Here is a 25158-nt window from a genome sequence, read left to right as displayed (position 1 = left end):
CTCATACTTCCTATTCAGACCAAACGGTTCTAGTGTGCCTAGAACATGTATCCATCTCGCCTCCTTATCTAGCAGGCGTCTCGTCCTATTGCCCCCCCTGCGTGCTAAATCGACATGATCAATGACCTGGAACTTCAACTGTGAAATCTGATGTCCGGTTGTTGAGAAGTGGTGGGGAATAGGTAACAGGGTATTCCCGCATCTAATGTCTGATTTGTGTCGGCTAATGCGGTCTCGGATATGCTGGGTAGTCTCCCCAACATACCCGAGACCGCAAGGGCACTTGATGTAATAGACAACATATGTACTTTCACATGTATAAAAGCCCTTAATCTGGAAAGCTTTGCCCGTTCTGGCATGTGTAAAAAAGCTGCCTTTAGTCACATTAGCGCATTGTGCGCAGCCCAGACATGGGAAGGTGCCTTTCTGCTGTGTGTCAAAGAAAATCTGACGTGGGACCTTTTTAGTTGACCCGATGTCGGCACGCACAAGATGGTTCCTTAAATTGGGTGATTTCTTATGACAGAAAAGAGGTAAGTCACGAAAAGATTCTATCTTGGGGTATGCAGTTTTTAAAAGGGGCCAGTGTTGACAAATGATTTTCCTCACTAGAGGTTGGAAAGGGTGATATGTAGTAACGCACGTCAGTGGGTTATGTGATATATTACTCCGGCTGGATGTAGGATGTGTGACCTCAGCTATCCTCTTGGGATAACCCCTCTGAATGAACTTCTGACTCATCTCATTGTGGCGAAGACCTTTGGTCTCAGGTTTGCTGACAATCCTGTCAACACGCGTATGTTGGGAGATGGGGAGGGCTTTCTTAACATGTTTGGGATGATTGCTGGTATAGTATAGGAGGCTATTCCTATCGGTGGGCTTAACGTAGATGTCCGTCGTCAGGAGGCCGTCTTCTTCAACGATAACCATACAATCCAAATAATTGATCTGGTGTCTGTCATAATGAATAGAAAAGGTGAGTCCCGGCATGAACCCATTGAGGTCCGTAAAAAATTCCAACAGGATATTCAGTTCACCATCCCATACCATGAACACATCATCGATGTATCTTCGCCACACCAGGGCGTGCTTGTTCATGAGTGGGTTGGGATGGATGAAGTGATCCTCAAAGTAGGCCATAAAGATGTTTGCGTAAGGAGGCGCCATGTTACTTCCCATGGCGGTCCCCCTGCGCTGCATATAGAAACAATCCTGGAACATGAAATGGTTCTTCTCCAATACTACTTTCAGGAGATCAAGGCAGAACTGCTTGTTGTCATTAGGTAAGGTCGTGAACTCATTCAAGAACCATTTGACTGCTGTGATACCTTCATCATGCATAATGCTAGTGTATAGACTATTGACGTCTAGCGTTACAAGGTATGCATTGATGGGAATGTGATGTAGGTCCTTGACAATCTCAAGGAAGTGCGAGGTGTCCTTCACGTATGAAGTTATCAGTGATATGAATGGGGACAATATTTTTTCAATAGTCTTTGCCAAGGGGGATAAAATCGAGTCAGTCGAGGCCACTATCGGTCTACCAGGTGGGCGTGTTAAGTTTTTATGAATTTTGGGCAACGTGTAAAATACAGGTATGATAGGGTGTGGATTAATGAGGAAGTTGGCAAGCTTCTGGTCAATAGTGCCTAGTTGTAGATAATGTGCAGAAATGTCCTTTATCAAGGATAAGATCTGGGAAGTGGGATCTCTGGCTATGATCTCATAGGTACTAGTATCTGCCAATTGGCCTAGGATTTCGCTGACATAATATTCGCGGTCCAAGATGACCGTTGCCCCACCCTTATCGGCTGGCTTGATAATGATATTAGGGTTCTCCTTTAGACTCCTGATAGCCCTAGATTCTTCAAAACTAAGATTATGACTAATGTGGAAGTCACCTCTATGTATTTTACTATTAAGTTCATCAACATCTCTGGTAACCAATGAGACAAAGGTCTCAACAGGGTGGTAGTGTCTCGGCGGCATGTATGTACTGGTCATACTCAGACCAAGATCTTTAGGGTTAAAGCAGACACCACTCGCCACTGGAGGCCCAATTCTCATGTCACTATCATTAAAATGGACTTTTAGTCTTAAGGACCTAAAAAATTGGTTCAATTCTTGTTCTACTTGAAAGGTATCATATTTTGCAGTAGGACTAAACGACAAACCCTTTTGCAAAACTAAGTGTTCTGCCGGCGATAGACTGTAGGAAGAGATATTATAGACGAGGTTGGAGTTACCTGTGACCGAGTCCATATCCGATTGTCTTGGTTGTTGGGATACCGGTCTCTTCCCCCGCCTGGTCTTCTTGTGGGTGGTCTCCGTTGTTCTAAAAAACTCGTCGACTGTCGAGGAACCCCATACTCTCCATCCGAATCGCTGGTAGAAATGTAACCGCCAAACCTGTAGGGACGCTGTGGTCGAAAATTTTCCCCAGATCGCCATCGGTATACTGCGCCCTTTGCGTAATCCTCCTGGTCTCTCAGGAACTTATGCCGTTTCTTAGTTTCTAGGTTGGAACGGAAACTTGTGATGAGGTTATTGGTTTTGGTCTTAAGCTGATCCAGATCAGAGGCTGACAGGGATTGTTTCAATTGTTCTTCAGTAGAACGTATACTTTCGGATATCTGCTGAATTTCCTGTTGTAGATATTCAATAGTTAGTATGATGACGTCCATCGAGCATTTATTGAGGATTGCCTCAAACTTGTCGCAAAAAAGTGGGTTGTCAGAAAAAAGTGTAGGTCTGAGAGACACTCTCAGGCCCCTAGGTATCCTCTTAGTACGGTGATACTCAGCTAGGGTCACCAGGTGAAGGTCGAGTGCCGCTTGTCTCTGTAGGTCTCTCTCGTAGTTTCTACCCCGTAGTTCCTCGGGGGGTATGACCAGAAACTTATTTGATGTAGTCACCTTAGAAACTATGGTAGAGGTTTCCTCATCATTATATGAAAATGTAGAAAAACTTGGTTGTGACATTTGTATATACAAACGTTGGAGCGGGAGATCAGGAGCTAGAGCCAAAAAGAGGCAATACTAAAAAGGAAAGCTCTGCGTCACTGATTAGTAGGTGCTCTAGGGTAAAATATGTCCATAGAAAGAAGATAACCCCGGCACACTACAACTCCCAGAAAAAGGCAACATGCAAATTTTGTATGCAAAAAAAATTTTTTATTAATACAGTAACCTCTTGGGTGTTATTCGGAAAAAATGAATATGGTCCAACATACATGGACGTTTCGGCCACAGGCCTTCGTCAACATGGACTATTATCTGACAAATACATAAAAAGTTACAATCAGAAATATATTCATAATGAAAAGAAAAAATTCATATACCTTCCAACATCATTTTAGTGACAAGGAAAAGCAGTGAGGTAGAAACATAACGTGACATATAGTACATCTGACATCATATGTCTATAAAAAAAAAATAAAAAATAAAATAAAAGCTAATGAAGACAGCCGGCGATCAGCTGCTGTCACTGAGGTTACCTGCTGTCACTGGATGCAGCGGTGGCCGCGGGTAACCTCAGTGACAGCAGCTGATCGCCGGCTGTCTTCATTAGCTGCGTGCAGGTGACAGGAGCGGCTGTGTCTGCTGCAGCTCCGGTCACCTCCATGCAGCAGCGCTGGATGCGACGCTGGATCATCCTGGATTACGCCGGACAAGGAGGGCTTTGTTGTGGGTAATAAATTGGTAATGAGGGAATGTGTTTGTGTTTTTTATTTCTAATAAAGGATTTTTTCGGGTGTGTGTGTTTATTTACTGTAATTTACAGATTAATCATGGAGGGTGTCTCATAGACGCCTGACATGATTAATCTAGGACTTATTGGCAGCTATGGGCTGCCAATAACTCCTTATTACCCCGATTTGCCAACGCACCAGGGCAAATCGGGAAGAGCCGGGTACAGTCCCAGAACTGTCGCATATAATGTATGCGGCAATTCTGGGCGGCTGTTGGCTGATATTGTTAGGGTGGGGGGCTCCCCATAACGTGGAGCTCCCCATCCTGAGAATACCAGCCTTCAGCCGTATGGCTTTATCTGGCTGGTTTTAACATTGGGGGGACCGCACGCCGTTTTTTTTAATTATTTAATTATTTATTTCACTACACAGTATAGACACGCCCACTGGCTGCTGTGATTGGGTGCAGTGTGACACCTGTCACTCAGCGTGGGGGGCGTGTCTCACTGTAACCAATCATAGGCGCCGGTGGGCGGGGTAAGCAGGGAATACGAGATTGTTTAATGGGCGGCCGGCTTTTTCAAAACAGTAAAAGCCGCCAGAGCAGTGTGAACGCCGTGCAGCGCCGGGGATCGGGGATCGGTGAGTATATGAGAGAGGGGGATAGACTGACATGGAGAGAGAGAGAGGGACAGAGATAGTGACGGACTGACAGAGATTAGTGAATGACAGACATTGTGAGGCGCTTCAGAATGCAGCTTTTCAGCTGCGCTCTGAAGCGGACCTTTTTTAAGCTGCGGTGCAGAGCGCACACCTGCGCACATAGCATCAGACACCGAAATCGTATGAGGGATGTCACACGTTACAATTCACTAGTTTCGTACTACCAAACGTCCAATGTATGAGGAATAAACGACGTGTACGCGATCACCGTATTTTCGTTCAATATCGATCGCATGTAGGTTTCACACGCAAACACGTCACGAACGATGCCGGATGTGCGTCACTTACAACTTGACCCCGACGACGGATTGAAAGATCTATTGAAGTGTGTAAAGCAGGCTTAAGTGTGATGATTGCGCCTACTTCTATCCCATGTGGTGCCCGCCCCCGGTGGTTATCCAAGTAACTGGGAAGTCCCATGCTTCGTCATGGCTAACTATCCTGTCTGACCTAGTCCAACCCACTGTGTTAAGCACCTTACTGTTGTATGTGTGTGTTTTGTGAAGGCACCGGCAGGTTAACCCCCTCCTGACCCAGGATAGATATTACTCCAGAAAAGTGGTGTAATACCCTGTGGCACCTGAAGCCCAGGGGTGCCACATTCCCCGGTGGCAAATGACAGCACTCTGGGGCTGCAACATTTTACAAAGATTACCGCATTTTTGTTATGCATGAGAGAGAGAGAGAACACGCCAGGCCGTTTTCTGGGCATACTTAGTAGAGCAAACGGAATCCATTCTATCACCATACCACCGTTTACATGCGGTTGCGTCCGCTACAGTCAGGAATCCAGTCACATGCAGTATTTGGATGAAGATAAAAAACGCTACAAGTAGCGTTTTTGAACAAAGGTAAAAAAACGCAAACCAACGGATCCAGTATATAACGCATGGAAGAGCATGCAAACACATCTTACCACGATTCCATTGAAAATGCATTGAAATGACACTGCATTTGTCAAGGATCAGGTCACATGCTTTTGCCGTTTTTTTAATATCCATCAAAAAAATGATGATGTGAAAGCAGCCTAAGCTGTACAGTCTATCCTGGAAAACAGTTCCCGTTCTTGGTTGGAGACACAGGGTTTCCTGGTAATTTTCCTGGCAGCGGGCTCTCTTTCGTGCGGTTGTCTGGGCTCTGCCCACGAAGACATTCCCCCTCTTTTCCCACTCTTTGTGAACAATGGCATCTACTGATTTTGCTAATACACCACACATAGTCTATAAACAGAAAGTTCAATAGGCGCACAGTATCCGGCTGTTGCGGGCACGAATATCCTGTTCGTGACGCCAAATGTAGTGCCCCACGGGGCAGGTGTTTTAACCTAGTCATTGCTGGGTCGGGGGTGCAGATCCTCTGCGATGTCACAGGGTGGCCTTGGCTGGTTCTGTTACCCCAAGGCGTACAGGAAGGAGGGTTGGAGGGTAGTAGGGAGGATGGAGGTGGTAGTTGGAGGAAAGGAAAGTCTATTAGATGATCATCACGCCACTTGTGGTACAAGGCCAGGAATGGGCCACCGTGCAGAGTCTCTCACTGTAACTGACTGTGGAAAAGAAGCGCACATAGGGTTTTATTCGTTATGGGGTTAGCGTGGGTATTAGGACAGGCACTCACCTGCTGTAGTTGTGACAGGCACAACTCCTTTAAAGGCACGAAGGAAAAAAGATGAGAATTGTGGTCAGCGGCAGCCCCGATACAAGCGGTAAATTCAAAGCGTTTTTAAAACAAAACGTTTTAAATGCTGCGCTAAAAACCACAGATCCAGTGTATATGGTGAATTCCTTTTTCTTTATTTTCACAGGTCAACGCGTTTCAAAGACATCTCTGTCTTCTTCATCAGGACAAAATCAAAAGAACCGTTCCTTTGATTTTGTCCTGATAGAGAAGACGGAGATGTCTTTGAAAAGCGTTGACCTGTGAAAATAAAGAAAAAGGAATTCACCATATACACTGGATCTGTGGTTTTTAGCGCAGGATTTAACCCGTTTTCTTTTAAAAACTGCTTTGAGTCTCTCACTGTGGCAGATGTTGGGTGCAGCCGGGATGGTGTTGCTCTCCACAGGCGGAGCGGGATTACCCCAGGGAGAATGACAGGGGTGATAGTAGTCCCCGTTGGCGCCGAAGCGCAGGGTGACGGTGACGGTAAATGAGAAGCAGAGACAGGGGCTGCGGTTCCAGGTCTTTTAGTCACAAGTAGTTCAGGCGCGGCGCCAGAGTACCAATCTCTGCCACGATGGGCTCCAGCCGATACCAGATAGTCGGTGGTCACCGCCGGTGCCCATGAAAGTCTTTTAGTGAAGTGTTCCTCGGTTGCTATCCAGAACCTGGGCCGAGCCTCCTGCTCCAAGCCACGAGCCCACGAAGAGAGAGAAAGTTCTGCTGTAAGTGTGATGGTTGCGCCTACTTCTACCCCATGTGGTGCCCGTGTGACGCCCTGGGCAAGCCAGGGGTCACAGGTCATCACACCACCACACCCTACACCCCAGTTAGGAACACCCAAGCTACCAAAATCCTTGTTGCCTTCCTCCAGGAGCTGGTGTCCACACCAGGGGGTGGGCCAGGCGGTTGGCTCCGCCCACCGAGGAGTTCACAGCCCTGGAGGCAGGAAGTACCAGGCAGTTTAGCCCAGGCAGGGCTTGAGTGAAGTTCAAGTTAGGGGAGTAAAGTAGAAGGAAGTAGTAGTGGAGCTAACGAGAAAAGCTGAAGTGACAGAAAAGTTAGAGCAGTAAAGCCTGAAGTTGGTCCGGCTGTGTGCCCGGACAGTGACAGCAAGGTCAGCAGACGGCGGTGACAGTCTGCAGGGGTGACTGCTCGGAGGTTGCTGGAAGGACCGCGGACGGGTGGTGACCCGGCGGTCTGGAGCAGTATACGAAGACCAGTCAGCACCAGGGCAGGGGCCTCTCGGACCCCGGCAAGGCTAGGAGTCACCATAATTTGCCAAATCCGTCAGTGAAGGGGACGTCTGTCTCCAAACAACCAAGTCCCGATTGAAGGCAACAGTCCAACCATTAAGGAGGAACACCGCCACCGCCAGGGCACCAGTTCCTCAGGGCCAGCGTCTGCGGGCAAAGTAGGGCTCCTCTGGCCCAGATTGAAGCCAGGGAGCGGGTTACCGGTGGGAACCCATCGCAACCATCATCAACATAGGTGCAGGACAGAGGGACCGCCACCGTCACCTTCTGGGGAAAGCAAGTGCAGCCGTCCGTGGGAACCGTCTTTCCAGCCGTGTGTTTTACCGAGAACTGTGACATCGTCTCAGGCTGAGTGAGTACCACAGTGCCGCAAGGCACAGCGCTGCCCCCGCGTCCCTGCGCCCACCAAGCCCTGCATCTCCCACCTCATCACTGGGCCCCGGGATCACCAACCCCTACCCACGGAGGGGCAACACAACAACTGGCTGCTCCACATCATCACTCCCGGGATCCCCATACAGAGCAGCGGTGGTGTCAACAAATCACCACAACCGTGGGTGGCGTCACGGACAATAGACTTTATCCCAAAACCCAAGCCCCTTTCACTCACAGGCGAGGAGCGCCGCTCGAGACCCCCGGGATCCGGCCCACCGCTCGAGCCACCACTGAGCACCTTACTGTTGTATGTGTGTGTCTTGTGAAGGGATCGGCAGGTTAACCCCCTCCTGACCCAGGATAGATATTACCCCAGAAAAATGGTGTAATACCCTGTGGCGCCTGAAGCCCAGGAGCGCCACAGGAGCGCACACATATTGCATTTGTGAGGTCTTGGATTCAATCCCTAGCACTCCTTTATTTTTCAAATCTGGCAGTAAATGTTTGGCTAACAAACTCATGTTAAGGGTAAATACTCCAAAGAAACCTCAATTACTTGAACTCACGCACATTTTTGCCTCTTGAATTCACCATTCACTGTGAAAAAACCAGCTGCTTGGTCAAAGGAAGATGCACGGCCAGCACAGTGAGGTGTCAAGTTATACCTCCTATTATACTTTATGGAGAGTAGAGGATAAGTGAGGAGTAGAGTCAGAAAACAGGCAAAGGCAGACAAGGAAGGCAGATTGTGCGTGGTTTAGTGTATCCCAGGGCTGGATTCACATCTACACTTAAGGCCTCTTTTACACGTCCGTGAAAATCACGCACATTTTTCACGGACGTGTCAAAGGTGTGTATTGCCCTCGGTGAGCTGTGTGTAAGGCACACGTGTGTTCTCTGTGTGCCATCTGTGTTAACACACGGAGAACGGTAACTTTCTGCTCACCTGTCCCTGGCGTCACTGTTCGTGGTGCTGATCTTCGGTCTCCGGTCCTGCCGACTCCCCGCTGCTGCTGCTTCCGGCCGCAGTGATTTAATGAGCGGCGATCGGCGGCAAGTGACAGCAGCGGCAGAGACAGCAGGGCTGGAGAAGGTGAGTAAAGTTGTTTGTTTTTTTTTCTCAAAGACACGTCTTCTCTCCGGTGCGTGTCACACAGAACACATCCGAGTTGTCCGTTTGCATTACGTGTGACAAGTTTGCGTTCCGTGTGACACCCGTAATGCCGGAGAGAAAACGGACATGTTGGCGTGTGGAGCACACGGACACAAGTAAGTACGGATCGGACACACGTTACGTGCGCAAATACTTACGTGTGTCCAAAACAATAGGAAAACATAGGTCTACATGTGTACGTATCTCCGATACGTGAGAAAACTGCCAAACACGTACCGGAGGCACGTACGTGTGAAACAGGCCTAATACTGTAGCTCTATAAGTTACTCTATACCTCTGCTGCTTCTGTCTCTGTGCTCAGAAATGAAGTCCAGGAACCCTTCTCTATGTGCTGAGCTGCATATGGGAGAGATCATATCAGCTGGTCTCCTCCTACCAACTCAGAGTCAATTGAAAATTTAGAGCAATAAACAACACGGCACTTCTGGTCAGAAGTGAATTCAGTTTCTACTGACATGGTTGTTTGAATGTTTGATTCTTTGATGTATGAAATGGAGTTTGACTGTACAATCTTTATGTATATCCTTTCCAATGAACTGAGGAAGGGCCAAGTATTGGACTGAAACATCTTTCCTTTCATTCTGGAATGGATTTAATAAAATACAAAAATTTTACTTGCAAAATATTTGAGTGACAATTATATATTCCTAATTAAAAAATTAAAGACAGACTTTGCACAAGAAAAAACTGGTGAAAATTCAGAATACAAGATATACAATGGTTATAGATAGAGGTTGTCTCATGTACACACGCAACAGTTGATTGATTTATGGTGTAATGATTTTGCACCACTGCATGTACTAGCAACACTTTGATAAAGTCACTTATGATAAGAACCGGCAGCTTTGTGTTGATTCCACATCCCACCAGCATTGTCTGAAGGAACTATGAATGATGTGGCTTGTGGATATCTTTAGCGTTTTGGGATTTCATACAGATGGGACTAAAGCACCTTCTGGGCTATTCTGTGTAGTAATATTGTATTAGATTGGAGCTAGCAGTGTAAAGTCACCGCAGAAGGCAATTTTAACATATCAAAAACCACCACCCCTGCTATGTAAGTTGAGTTCTGGTGCCACCTGCAGGTTTTTTTCACTTTTTAAGTATCACATTTTTAAAGACTGCCCTTTTTGTATATCTAATAAAGTCATATATTTTATATATATATATATATATATATATATATATATATATATATATATATATATATATATATATATATATATATTACACACACACACATCTATATATATAATTGCCTTATTCTTTCTTTGTCTGTCTGTCTGTCTGTCTTGTTCCAAAATTGTGTCCTTACGGTGACAACCGTCTGATTGGCCGCTGGCTCAGCCTGGCCCCGCCCCCCACGGATTGGTCGCTCACCTCGGCCTGGCCCCGCCCCCCCGCACGGATTGGCCACTCGCCCCGGCCCTCCGCACGCATCGCCAGACATAACCTTGCGCTGCTGGGATCGTGACGGAGCCGGTGAACGCTGGTAACCATTATACACATCGGTTAACTAAGGTCCCTTAGTTACCCGATGTGTATCATAGTTACCAGCGTACACCGGCTCCCAGTACACATGTGCAGGGAGCCGGCATTATACTCCCCCCAGGACTACTCCTCCTATTATAGTCCTCCTATTATACTCCTCTCTGAGTATAATAGGAGAACTATTATAGCATGGGGGATGGAGCACGATGGGGAGTGTGCAGCATGGGGGATGGAGCACGATGGGGAGTGCGCAGCATGGGGGATGGAGCACGATGGGGGGGTGCGCAGCATGGGGGATGGACCACGATGGGGAGTGCGCAGCATGGGGGATGGAGCACGATGGGGTGTGCAGCATGGGGGATGTAGCACGATGGGGAATGCGCAGCATAGGGGATGGAGTACGATGGGGGGTGCGCAGCATGGGGGATGGAGCACGATGGGGGGTGCGCAGCATGGGGGATGGAGCACGATGGAGGGTGCGCAGTATGGGGATGGAGCACGATTGGGGTGCACAGCATGGGGGATGGAGCACGATGGGGGGTGCGCAGCATGGAGGATGGAGCACGATGGGGGGTGCACACTCCCCCCCAAAACACACACACACCACACACACTGGGAACCACAAACACCGCCCTACACAGACACCCAACACACAAACAGCGCGGCACACACAAATATACCCACATGCCGCACAACACACACATTGCACAAAACATAACTCCCACCAAAACACACACACACACACCCCACACCCACACAAACCGCGCAACACACACACACAGCGCTCCACAAACAACGCAACACACACAACGCAACACACAAACAACACCGCTCTCAACCCCCCCACACCCAGACAACACCCAGAACATGTACAGCGCCCTACACAAACACTTGGTAACTACACACAACAACATCTATATATATAACAAAAATCATACATTAACTACACAATACGTAAATTCTAGAATACCCGATGCGTAGAATCGGGCCACCTTCTAGTATGTATGTATATATATATATATATATATATACACACACACATGTATATATATACACACACACATTTATGGTTCATTGTCTACAACTTTTTCTCTTTGGATTAGATCTCTCAGTGTACTGAACCTTGATTATTTATTGCATGTGTTACAGTAGGCACGTATACTGTAACTTTGACAATTATATTGCGGTCTCCTGTATCTGCCTCCTTAAAAAGAAAAATTAAATAAAATATAATGTACATCTTCTGTATTTAAACCCCAATGATTCAGACTCCGGTTAAGACCTCTCTAATTACTCTTCTTCACTCCCAACTCCCATGTGGCTCTAGATAACATCCCCAATTTATCCAAAATTGTTAGGTATCATTTGCAGTCCATGTGTTTCTTCTTCAATTAGAGCAAAATATGGGAATAGCACTTTATGGTATTAGGCAATGTAGAGCACTATGTGGCACTGTGTTGTACCTCTAGGTGTCTGGTGTATGGCTGTGCTCCTTCCACATTGGTCTGTTAGGCTAAGTTCACACTTCAGTTGTTTTAAATCCCGTCAGGTCTGTCAGCAACGGATCAGTCGTTTTCAAGATGTCAACTGATGCAACAGATGTGTTTTTTACAGGATTCCTTTCACAGGAATCCTGTAAAAAAAAACAGATCCGTTGCGTCCGTTGCATCCGTTATGCGTCCGTTTTTTGACGGATCAGTCATGATCTGTTTGTGTTTGGGACAGCCCAGGGGGTGTGCCGAACATGCTGGGCATGCTCAGTAGAGCATGACTTAATCCTGCGCTGGATTCCGTCGTAAGACGGATTATGATGGAATCCAGCACCATAGACATACATTACAAGTTTGACGGATGGCAACGGATTCCTGCGGGGCGCGTTTATTTTGACGGGCCGAAAAACGTTACATTCTGCGTTGCTCCCCGCTCGGCGTTCAGTCAAAAACGACGGACCGCGACGCAGCGGATGCAACGCAGGGTCATCAGTCGCAATCCGTCACTAATAGAAGTCTATGGGGAAATACTGGATTTCTGCAAAATATTTTGCAGGATACCGTAATTCCCCAAGGCGACGGATTGTGACTGATGCAAAACAACTGAAGTGTGAACTTAGCCTTAAACGCATCAGTGTTTTTGTAGTATTCTAGTGATGTGGCATGTTAAACATCTTTATACAGAATACTTAAAGGTAATCTGTTAGCTGTTTTTTGCCACCCAATCTGAGAGCAGCATGATGTAGGCAGAGAAGCCCTAAATCCAACGATGTATTGGGCCACCCCAGCAGTGGTCGAATTGCTCAGATCCGGGGGTGGTTACTCGTGGCTCGAGGGTCTCCGTACCCGGGGGCTAGGGGCCACTCTAAATGTAATGGTGGGATTATTTATAGGGGGTAGATAGTTCGTGACACCACCCCTGTGGTGTGCGGTAACGGAAACTACCGCCGCTGACGATGGGAGTACCGGGGTTGATGGAATGGGGGCAGCTAGATGACGTTTTCCCTCCACGGGTAGGGAAGGCCCCAGGATTCTGGATGGTGGGGTGCAAGGGGCGCAGGCTCGCTGAAAGCAGGGGATGATCAGGTACTCACTCAGATAGAAAGCAGACTCTGACAACGAGGTAAACCAAGTCTCTGGGTGCCGCTGCCCTATTGGGGGAGCCCGTCCGGGTATTCGTCCCCTACAGTACCGCCTGATGGTCCGGAGCCTGCCTCCGTGCACAAATTTAGAAGTGTCCAAGTGGCCCATAAGCATAAAGCTGTCCGGGCTCCACTCCCCACTGTTTGAGTAAAGGAGCTGTGCTCTCAAGAGCTCACACTTGGGATTTCTGTGGGCTGCTTAGGTTGGAAAGCCCTGTCCCCCTCGTTGCGCTAGTGCCTCTGATTTCTGAGCTTCGTGGGAACAGTCCATAAAGTCACTATCCTCCGTAGGTTAATGGCAGGGTTGCTTGAAGCTACTCCCCAACCTAGGGTCCAGTACCCCGCCATGCTTTCGGTCCTGGACCGGCTTGTACTTGAGCTACCGAACTTCCTCTAAGATTAAGTCCTTTTACCTAGTCCCAATATCCCGTGATCGGGTCTCTGACTCCTCCAGGTCCAAATCACCATCTGCAACCCAATCTTTTTACTCCAAGGGAGCCACCCGCTCCCTCCAGCTCCTCACTGCTTGAGGGCTCCTCTGTTCACTTTTCCTGGTAATTACAACCCCCAGTTTCCTCTGCCTTGGAGAGTTACTAAAGTCCTTCCTCTCACTTTGCTCCCCTGGAGCCGACTACTCTGTCACCTCCCACCAGTCTGCCTGACCCCTAGGTGGGCGTCCCTATTCCAGCTCAGCAGCCCACTGGTGTGTCTGACAGGGTGTGGTGTGAAGTGTGATTGGGATTTTTGGATGCTGATGGAGGCAGTACTGTAAGTTAGGAACCCAGAACCAAGAGGGGTTGAGTCCCGCACTAAGAGTAAAGAGCATGCAGTCCCCTGTGATGCCCTGACTAGTCCAGGGGCGTCACAGTATCATTTAGTTTACTGAATGCAGCGGCTCTGACACAATCAGAGTTGTTTGATTAATGGGCCCTTTTGCATGTTGCGACATCGCAAGCCGATGCTGCAATGTCGAACGCGATAGTCCCCGCCCCCATCGCAGCAGCGATATCTTGTGATTGCTGCCGTAGCGAACATTATCGCTATGGCAGCTTCACATGCACTTACCTGCCCTGCGACGTCGCTCTGGCCGGCGACCTGCCTTCTTCCTAAGGGGGCGGGTCGTGCGGTGTCACAGTGACGTCACACGGCAGGCGGCCAATAGAAGCGGAGAGGCGGAGATAAGCGGGACGTAAACATCCTGCCCATCTTCTTCCTTCCTCATTGCAGCCGGGACGCAGGTAAGGTGATGTTCCTCGCTCCTGCGGCTTCATACACAGCGATGTGTGCTGCCGCAGGAACGAGGAACAACATCGTACCTGTAGCTGCTGCAAAATTATAGAAATGTCAGACCCTACACCGATCATACGATAATGATGCTTTTGCGCTCATTAATCGTATGTAAAAGGATTCACATACTACAATGTCGAGAACGACGCCGGATGTGCGTCACTTTCGATTTGACCGCACAGACATCGCACCTGCGATGTACCAACGTGCAAAGCCCGCCTTAGACTGCAGCAGAGCTAAGAAAGCAAACCCCACCCACACCAGGCGCTCTCTATGTACAATGCTTTAGACAGTTATCACAGGAGTAGTCCAAGCAATCATAATCTCCTGTGTCCAAAACAATTATTGCAAGTAAACACCAGCAAGGACCTTGATAACATACATCACTGAACTTGTGTTTTAATTCCTATAGCATGCTGTCTTCATAGCAAAAACCTTCCCTGTAATAGAAGTTGAAGAAAAAAAAAAAACAAACAAAACACTGAGCAGATTTATAATAAAATAAAAAAAAAAAAATAATGCCAGTACATAAATCGCCATTACACCTTTTTGTAATAAACATATCTGCTACTTTTATAATCATTAGAGCTTTACATTTCCAACAATTTTTCTTTACAGCATAATTGTCCTTTTAGTTTTTTATTTCATAAATCAACAGTGCACAGGAAAACAAGTAGCTTTGTAATACATCGTATCAGACACATTTCCTTTTCTTAAAGAGTTGATCAGTCATTATCAAAATTCTCAATTCTGATGAAAAATCTGTATTCAGTGAAGATTTCCCCATTACTGAGATAGGTGATGGCGGTTACCTTTGCAATTGTTGAGCAAAGATATCCCAGATGTGCTTGATGGGAGACAAGTTCAGAGAGGATGCAGACCTTGGTAGCCCATTTAGGCCATGTAGGCTACTCACAGCAGCATGAGCAACAGGCAGCCTGGAATTGTGGTCCTGGTACCGTACAGAAAGCACCATTGATACTTTTTGTGAAAGAGTTTATCTGTGACAGAACAGTTGATGACCATTTCCAAAGGATAGGTCTTGAATATGAGATAAGTGTGGCTCCCATATCCAGCACCTCCACCAATAAGCTGAAATCTGCTTCAGAAGCGGATGAATAGTGTAATTTTTCTCCTTTTCACTTTAAGCCTTTCGTGACTTTGATGTAGGTTCACACGCTGCGCCCACATCTTTCTCTGCACGGCGACTGATCTGATCTACCGACATGTGCAGCTATCAGATGCGTGGGGATCGGAGATCCACCTGTGCCTGTTAACTAGTTAGATTCCGCTGTCAAACTCTGACAGCATGACCTAACATGCGCCAGCGGGGATCGCACCATTCCTCGCATCATCAATGGCAATGTTGTAGGGGGGTTAGGGTTAAGCCCAGCCCCTGCAGAAGTAGCCAGCACACGCATGGTCCATGTACATTGTGTAAAAAGTGTAAATATGAGTATATATTTTCTAAAAACCGTCACCAGGTGGCAGTGGTGTAACACGGCTGTCCTGGCACCTGGGTGAGAAGGCAAATAGTTAAGGAAGAGGAGGAGAGCAGCAAATATAAAAATGAAAGTCTACAGGTAGACAGGGGAGAAATCAGAGTAATGTAGATTGAAGATGTTCCAACGAACAGGCCCTGACCCTATGGGTCACCCCCACGGCTGAGACACGCGGGATTCTGGACGAATGACGGAACCGCGTCCCCCACGGAGAGGGGTTTAGTCTGACAGTCGGGGGTCTAGTGTCGGTGCCTGCTGGTGGTAACTGAAGGAAGCTCTCACCCACAGAAGAGGTCAGTGCACCCCCCTAGTTTGGGGGTATGTCTGGATGGCCTGGCATGTAGGGGAGACCCCTGCACCAATGCGGACCCCCGTGCAACATGAAGTGGAGCGAGGGAAAGAAAGGGTTTAGACTGTAGATGGTGCCCAGGTGCCAGAGGACCGACTGCTGCAACTGTGATGTGTGAAAAGGAGAAGAAACCCTTGTGCGATATATACTGGTGTCAGCGAGATGCGGACCAAGGCTGTATCCCAGAAATAAAGATGAAAGTGCTTTTGAGAAAGAATTTTGTCTGAACTTTATTGTCTGATGAAAGGAGATGAAGGTGCAAAGCCTGAGACTGTAACAGGGTCCTCCTGTGTGTGGTGCGGCAATGGTGAGGTGAGGGGTTAACAACAGGTTGTGCTGGGATCTGTTGTTCACCCACTACAATGACTACTACACACTAGGTGCCCAGAGACAACCATCACACTGTGACAGCTGGGGGTCAGCTTATAATAACAGCTAATAATCACTATCGCTGTCATGACTCACTTCCTGTGTGGCTGAGCACTGGCATAAAAGTTAAAGGCAATGTCACTATAACTGTGAGAGTATTAATACTGATTACACGTTGCTTTGCAGAAACAAATCTAAATGTTGATTTTCAATTTCAATTCCAATAGCAAAAATGTTGACCTGAGGAAAAAAAAAGTTATTAATCTGATAAATTAATTCTTCATAGAAAAAAAAACTTATTTTCTTCATAATGTAAGTCACAGACAAGCAGTGGCCATAGCACTTTTTACAACAAAAAATCCAAAACTCATAGAAGGGAGAATAAGAGGAGCGCCCGGGTCCAACGGCTTCCCATTCAAATCCGGCAATGTTTTTTCATCCACCATCTTTAAAACTTGACCATTCAGCAAGACTGTTCTAGAGGGGGGAAACAAAAGCTTGATTAACTTAAATTAAAAAGTTGAGGATAGATTGAATATCTCTCCATAAATATAAAAATAATTCAAGAGGTTTTATACTCTCACTGTATTGATATCCTTTAGGATAAGTAATCAGATCAATGGAGTTCCGACACCCATCACCCCCACCGATCAGCAAATTTTAGCTTTGGCAGCAGAAGGATGTAAAAAGTGAACAGATCCGGCCAGCATTCCTCTGGTGACAATGTAGTTCTCCCCATTAGGTGCTGTAGTTCAGTTACTATGAAAAGGGGAATACAGTACCTGGCTGATAGACAGATGGGCTCAACACCACTAACTACTATAGAAGGAATTAAGAAAAATCTGGGTCCTGAGCAATTCATGTCTCTATATGATTGATTGTTCTCAGTGAGAGAAAGGACATTTAAATAAACAAACACTGAGCTTAGAGAGTGAATCCTTAATTAGCTTTCATTAGTGGTGTGAAAGTTGTATTGTCCCAATATCCATGTAGGATCAGAAGTCTGCTGCCCTCACAGTCTCTGGAGCAGACCTCTCAGATTTTGTAGTGGGTCATAAATCGAAGAACAACACCTTTGCTACAGAACCTCGGAGTCAGAATGTACCACACAACTATGGAACTAAAAGATCTTCTGAAGAAACTGGCACAACTGGACAGTGACATCTTTTTCAATAGATGCAAGAAAGAACATTTACTACCCAAAGGACCAAGCTTAAGGAATCCTATTCGGAACACCTACACTACTCATTATTCACAAAACCTTTGCTACAGAACCTCGGATTACAGGACTCAACCTGTCAGGAGGATTTATGACAAACTACAAAATCTGAGAGGTCTGCTCCAGAGACTGCAAGGGCAGCAGACCTCTGATCCTACATGGATATTGGGACAATAAAACTTTCACACCACTAATCAAAGCTAATTAAGGATTCACTCTCTAAGCTTAGTGTTTGTTTATTTAAATGTCCTTTTATTATGCCATCCCTCTGCTCTGTTCGTGTATATATGTGTTTCTTCAGATATTTTGTCATACCATGCCTGATGAAAGAGTAGTAGAGATGGCCGACCGACAGATCATGAAAAGCTTAAGATTAATGTTACTTTATTTCATGCACAGGTCTTAAGCTTTTCATGATCTGTCGGTCATTGGCGCGGCTTTGAAACCCATCTCTACTACTCTCTGTTATCTGCCTTGTGGGGACCGCTGCCATGGCTTGGAGTTACACGCTGTTATAGGAGTTGTGACTTTCACAACCCCTATTGGTGAGTAGGATTGCTCATTTTCTCACCCTGTATATATTGGGGTAAGACCCTATTGCGCTTCTTTTTCCACAGTTTCTCTCACCATGCCTGATGAAGAGGGACCTGAGATGTCTCGAAAAGTTGCTTTGTAACATTTTATTTTATTTTAGCCATTAAAAGATATGACAACACGATTATAGTTTTGTTTCTCTCACTGAGAACAATCATTTTTCAACTGGCTAACACGGTACAAAAAAACCTTTTTTCTTGTAACGTCTCTTTATTACACACTAGTAAGTTTTTATGAGCTGCATTAAGCAACCCTTCCAGATAAAAGTTATCTTTTCATACTTGGAAGCATATTGGACTGTAAATGCCATTATTTAAGACTAAAACGGGCTTTACACGCAACGACATCGCTAACAAGATGTCGTTGGGGTCACTGAATTCGAGACGCACATCCGGCCTAGTTAGTGCCGTTGTTGCGAGTGAAAAGCACGAACGACTGTTAAAAGATCAAAATTACTCACCTAATCGTTGATCGTTGACCGGTCGTTCTAATCCAGATTATTGTTGCTGTTGCAGGATGCAGGTTGTTCGTCGTTCCTGCGGCAGCACACATCGCTATGTGTGACACCGCAGGAACGAGGAACATCACTGTCCCTGCGGCCGCCCGCAATGAGGAAGGAAGGAGGTGAGCGGGATGTTCGGCTAGCTCATCTCCACCCCTCCGCTTCTATTGGGCGGCCGCTTAGTGACGCCGAACAAACTGCCCCCTTAGAAAGCTGGCGGTTCGCCGGCCACTGCGACGTCGCTAGGCAGGTAAGTATGTGTGACAGGTGATAGCGATGTTGTGCACTACGGGCAGCAATTTGCCAGTGACGCACAACCGACGGGGGCGTGTGCTTTCACCAGCGACATCGCTAGCAATGTTGCTGTGTGTAAAGCCCACTTAAGGCTGCTTTCAAACTTGCAATGTTTTGCATCAGTCACAATCCGTCACCTTGAGGAATTACGGTATCCTGCAAAATATTTAGCAGGAATACGTTTTTTCCTCATAGACGTCTATTAGCGATGGATTGCCCTGCGTTGCATCCGCCACATGATGGATCAGTTGTTTACTGACTGACTGTCAGGCGGGAGCAACGCTGAATGTAACGTTTTTTGCGTGCGGCGGATCGTTTTTTTTTACTGTGAGCATGCGCACAGTAAAAAAATCATGATCTACTGTAAATTCAGTTCCAGCAGCCAAAATGATGAGCTAATCGCACTTCGGCCGCCTTTTGTGAACGATCAGCTGATCAGCCGACTTTTGTGAACGATCAGCTGATCGTTCACAAAAGCCAGCTGCCAGTAAAACAGTAAAGAAAAAACAAAAAACAACGGATCTTATTCTGCAGCATCAGTCACATCAGTTGTGCAACTATCTGCATCGCATCTGTTGCGCATCAGTCACACAACTGATTCTGACGGATGCAAAAGAACGCAAGTTTGAAAGAAGCCTTACTTTGAAATAACATTGTACAGTTGACAAACACACCACCTCCTTGCAATAAAACTTGGAACTTACGTAGAAAGTAATCCTTTTTCTCCGGGTAAAAGGAGGTATTCATCCACAATCTTTCCAGACAGGAAGCTTGGCAAATGCATTTCCTCGCTATAGTTGTTCAAGTTCATGGCAAATAGTGTAACATCTCCCACTTTGTATTTAGGGCTGATAGTGAAAGCATAGAATAAAATTAGCTTGAATTACAAATACAACATGCAATATAAGTACACTTTTACAGATGTATATTTGGGCTTTCCCCACCAAGACAAAAGATACAATTTATTGCCCTCCACCTGTATGAAAACACCTTGGCCTAGAAAAAAGGGATTGTTTGGCTTTTCCTGAAAGCTAGGATTTGGAAAAAAAAATGCACTGGTGCTATTGCCTAGGTACACCACTGCACTTACATTAAATTAAAGGTCTACATGAATCAGTTGTGCAGCTGTGACGCCCCTGAGGGTTCAGTCACCACAGGTTATTGCATCTCACTTAAGGTGCAGTACTCATCCCGGGTAAGGACGGGGTTAACCACTCGTGTTTACCACATTTACACACAACATACAGTTAGGTGCTTTCCCACTGGTACTGACCTAGGGTAGACGACCGTTGCAGTGATTAAAAAGAACTTGAATCGCAGCCTGTGTTATCCCTGTCATTGCCGGCGACAACGGCCTGTGCTCTGGTTCCATTGGCCACTACTACCACCATCATCATCCTCCTCCCCAGGGCCTAGCTCTACCAGTGGAGAGCTGAAACACCCAAGCTGCATTACCATCCGCCCCGGAGTAGAGCGACATCCCGCAGCAGTGGCTTCCCTCATAGCCGAATACCACAGGTGGCGTCACGAGATAACTACCCCCACCATCTCCCCTTCCTTCACATCTACCTTCCTCCCTTTTGTGGACACCTCGGAGCCACGAAGCCGGGCCAGGCCGCTGTGACATCCCCAAAGACCCCTCCATCACCAGCCCGGTGACGAGTAAATGAAACCCCGGCCCCGTGGGGTGCTTCACAGCAAACTATGTTTATTTACCATAGTTTAAAGCAGTCCTCAGCGGGGGGGGGGTTTACCCCACCACTGGAGTGGTGCTTTTAATCTAAGGTTCCTGCCCCAGTCTTATATTTACCCTTTGGCATTTTAAGCTTTTATCAACACCGCTCCGGTCCCGCGGCATCATCTTGTAATGGCAACTTGGACCTGGCCGCAAGTAAGTAGTTACATCACGAGCACTCAGTGCAAGTATATGAGAGCCTGAATGAAGCCATAAGGAGACACTCAGACTGTACATTGAAGAGTGACCTCCAGCGTGCTCCATGAAACACTGGAGTGAAATGGCAGGTCACAAACTGTTTGAGACCGACAGGAGCAGCACCAGTAAAAAGGTGAAAATGCCATAGGGCGAGTATAAGAGAGGTTCAGGGAACTTGGATTAGAAGCACCACTCCAGTGGTGGAAGAAAAACAATGAAATGCTGGAGTGGTGCTTTAAAGGAGCTCCTGAATGGCTTCTCTCCACACTGCTCTAGCTACTAGTGATGAGTGAGCACTACTATGCTCGAGTGTTCGTTACTCGTGGATGCTGGGATAGGCGCAACTCGAGTAACCGAGTATAAAGGTAGTCAATGAGAAACTCAAGCATTTTCCCAAAGATTTCCTCGAAAAATGCTCGAGTTCCTCATTGACTTCCATTATACTTAGGACCTAGATTGGTGGCCATCTGAACACCGATTTGTTTGTTATGAGTACTGAGCACCCGGGCATGGTAGTGCTCAGTCAACACTACCAGTTAACCAACAGAGTGATGCGGAAAAAATCTGGCGAGGGACCATAAGAGTAGCTGTGATTGGCGGTAGCAGAGTGGTCACATCTATTCTTATGAATCAAGAAATAACGTCTGGAACATCAATTCTGAATCTGAACTGGGTGCAAAAACCTAAAAAAAAATCTACACTATATGGAGAGAAGGTATGCACACCAGTGACTACGTAAGGGGAATATATGAAAAGCAGAAACTGCTGTGTGAATACTGACATGAAAAATCCAATAGCTATATGTAAGAATGAAAATATGAAAAATGGAATCTGCATTACTGCCATGAACATATGAATAAAGAGAAATGCAGCTATTGATTTGATCAACGCAACAGAGCCCCAACACTACGCCAAAGTATTTCTCTGCGTTGGGGTCCCTAGCTAGTGTGTGTCCTCTCATGTAGTTAAAAAACTTACCGTGTATGGGAAGCTGAGACCCAGGCTATATATGCGTATAATGTGGACTGGCAATAGGTGTGGTGGGGCCGGGTTCACAAATGAAAGACTACAAATCAATCAAGAAATAACGTCTGGAACTCCATTCTGAGTCTGAACTGGGTGCAAAAACTTAAAAAAAATCTACACCAGTGACTTCGTTTGTGAGCCCGGCCCCACCACACCTATTGCCAGTCCACATTATACGCATATATAGCCTGGGTCTCAGCTTCCCATACACGGTAAGTTTTTTAACTGCATGAGAGGACACACACAAGCTAGGGACCCAAACGTAGAGAAATACTTTGGCGTAGTGTTGGGGCTCTGTTGCATTGATCAATTCAATAACTAAATTTCTCTTTATTCATAGGTTCATGGCAGTAATGCTTTTCATACTACAGTATGTTTTCTTTGAATCACTTAAACAGTTTAGAGAACAACATATCTGGCTGTAATCGTACAGCCAGGATTTGTTTTATGTCTGTGATTTTGGAAGCAAGACTCAACTGACAAGTTCTCAGCAGCAACAGAAGGGCTGCAAAACATTATAGGAAAATACAAGGAATGTACAAGTTAACATGGTATCTAACCACAATTCATGCGTTTTTTCAGTCTCTTCATTGATTTCTATGACAGCTGGGCAGCTTTAATAATTGGTAGAGAGACCAAGACAGAGATACCCCATTCACTGCCATCCTCTTTTGCCCTCAGACTTTGCTCTTGGACAGATTAGTAGAACGTGAGCCCACATGGATGCAGCTTTCTCCTTATGCACCAGACTGTCACCCAGAAAGCTCACGTAGATGTAACTTATACACACAGTGGCCCCGAATTATTGCTTTAAAATAAATATTATTGAAGAATGCTTTGGAAATAATTGATAAAACACAGTGACACACTTACTTGTTTATATTCGTGCAATGAAGATAAACTCTAATGTTTTCCACATTTACATTCTTCGACTTAAAGCTGGCACTTAACACAATGGATCCAACAAGGTTCCTAAATACCAGTGACAACCAGTAGTCCTAAAGTAAATGTTTAAATGTTTTAAGATACTGTAAATATTCTAAGGTCATCTACAATTTTACACAGGGTTTAGTTTGCACCGTGTAACATGATGAAGTTAGCAGTATACCATAGAATACAGCAAGTAAAGTGGTAAAGAATAATGCACTGCTGTAGATACATATGTAACATACAGTACTGTAACAGTATCTGTGGTATACAACACATTGCATGGCTAAAGTGATGCGTAATACTGTATATTAACCATGTGATTAACAAAAATTATTAGCATTTTCCAATCATCAAACTACCATATACCACCAAATATTTACTTACCGGTAAAGGTTCAAAGTCAGAATCCACCAGATTGTATGACCCAGCACCAAACAAGGCTTGTCTCATAACCACATCAATTCCCAGTTTAGCGGATATCCCCAGTTTGTCTAGCCACCTGTTTAAAGTAACAAAGAAGAAGAATAGAATTATAGAAGGAATCATTCTGGTAGATTTTCTGATGCCTTAGTATTTTTTCTCTCTTATGCTTTATTATTAGAGTTGAGCGCGGTTCGCGGTTCGAGGTTCTCCAGTTCGCGGCTCGAATGATTTTGGGGGCTGTTCTAGATCGAACTAGAACTCGAGCTTTTTGCTAAAGCTCGATAGTTCTAGATACGTTCGAGAACGGTTCTAGCAGCAAAAAGCAGGGCTTTTTACAGCTACAGTGTGCAGGAGCCATCGCTGGCAGCCTGCCAGAAGCTGGTAACCAAGATAAACATCGGGTATCCAAGCAAAGCGCTTTGGTTAGTAACCATGTTTATCCTAGTTACGTGCAGGAAGCCCACACTTCCCCGCTCAGCTCACTCCGCCCCCTCCTGCACGCGGCATGTACACACACACACACACACACACACACACACACACACACACACACAAACACACACACACACACACACCTGTCCCCAGCCAAGCAGTCCACGGCATTGACGTCCTCAGCGCCACCCACTTCGCACTCCACCGCCAGCACACATGGCTCCGCCCACCTGCACTCTACACACATGGTCCCTCTCGGCTTACCTGCGGTGATGAAGTCCCGACCTCAGCGCTGTCACTGTCCTCCATGGCCGCCGCTTGTCACATCACCTTCTCTCACTTCCGACCTGAGACTGACTAGCGGTGACGTCACGGGCCGCTCGCGATACTTGGCTGTGAAGGCGGCGGTCATTGAACTTAGTGACAGGTGCTGTCAGCAGTGCAGGAGATCAGCGCAGGTAATGTACCTCGCTGACAGCAGCACTTGTCATCCCCTGCAGTGACCTGGGCTGACCCACTGATGTTAGCTCAGGTCACTGCACTGCTCTCCCAGCCAATGGGGAACATCCTGCTCTTCATTGACTGGGACAGTGTGGATCGTCATGGCAACCCCTTGGATTACAGCAGACCTGGATTTGTTTTTCTTTCTAATAAATTGGTTAAAGAGGGAATGTATTGGGGAGTGTTTTTTCAAATAAAAATGTGTTTGTCGTCTATTTTTTTTTATTACTGACTGGGTTGGTGATGTCGGGTATCTGATAGACGCCTGACCTCACCAACCCCAGGGCTTGATGCCAGGTGACATTACACATCTGGTATTAACCCCATATATTACCCCGTTTCCACCGCACCAGGGCACGGGATGAGCTGGGGCGAAGCACCAGGATTGGCACATCTAATGGATGCGCCACTTCTGGGGCGGCTGCGGCCTGCTATTTTTAGGCTGGGGAGAGTCCAATAACCATGGACCTCCCTAGTCTGAGAATATCAGACCCCAGCTGTCTGCTTTACCTTGGCTGGTGATCCAATTTTGGGGGGACCCCTACGTGTTTGTTTTTTTTTAATTATTTATTTAATTTAAAATAACAGCGTGGGGTGCCCTCAGTTTTGGATTACCAGCCAAGGTGAGGCTGCCAGCTGTGGTCTGCAGGCTGCAGCCTTCTGCTTAACCCTAACTGGCTACAAAAATAGGAAGAACCCTACATCATTTTTTTTTCCATTTTTTTTGGCTAAATACAAAGCTAAGCACCCCTTAGTGCCATGTGAAAGGCACCAAAGGGTGCAAAATTACAAAATGCAG

General features: G+C 46.4%; 1 protein-coding gene across 1 annotated transcript in view; it reads right to left on the bottom strand.

The window, feature by feature from the left end:
- Window positions 1-14736: 14736 nt before the first annotated feature.
- HPSE (heparanase) overlaps window positions 14737-25158 on the bottom strand; it is a 71074-nt gene continuing 60652 nt past the window's right edge. Inside the window, exons 9-12 of the mRNA XM_075337589.1 lie at window positions 23388-23502; window positions 22947-23071; window positions 19819-19962; window positions 14737-16982 (exon numbers count right to left, since the gene is read on the bottom strand). Of these exons, the coding sequence (XP_075193704.1) occupies window positions 16823-16982; window positions 19819-19962; window positions 22947-23071; window positions 23388-23502 (544 nt within the window). The 3' untranslated portion in view covers window positions 14737-16822. The remainder of the gene's footprint in view (window positions 16983-19818; window positions 19963-22946; window positions 23072-23387; window positions 23503-25158) is intronic.

This window comes from Anomaloglossus baeobatrachus, chromosome 1 (genome assembly GCF_048569485.1).
Source record: "Anomaloglossus baeobatrachus isolate aAnoBae1 chromosome 1, aAnoBae1.hap1, whole genome shotgun sequence".
Classification (NCBI taxonomy): domain Eukaryota; kingdom Metazoa; phylum Chordata; class Amphibia; order Anura; family Aromobatidae; genus Anomaloglossus; species Anomaloglossus baeobatrachus.
Note: the sequence above shows the minus strand (reverse complement) of the source record. Positions and strands in the feature narration are given on the sequence as shown.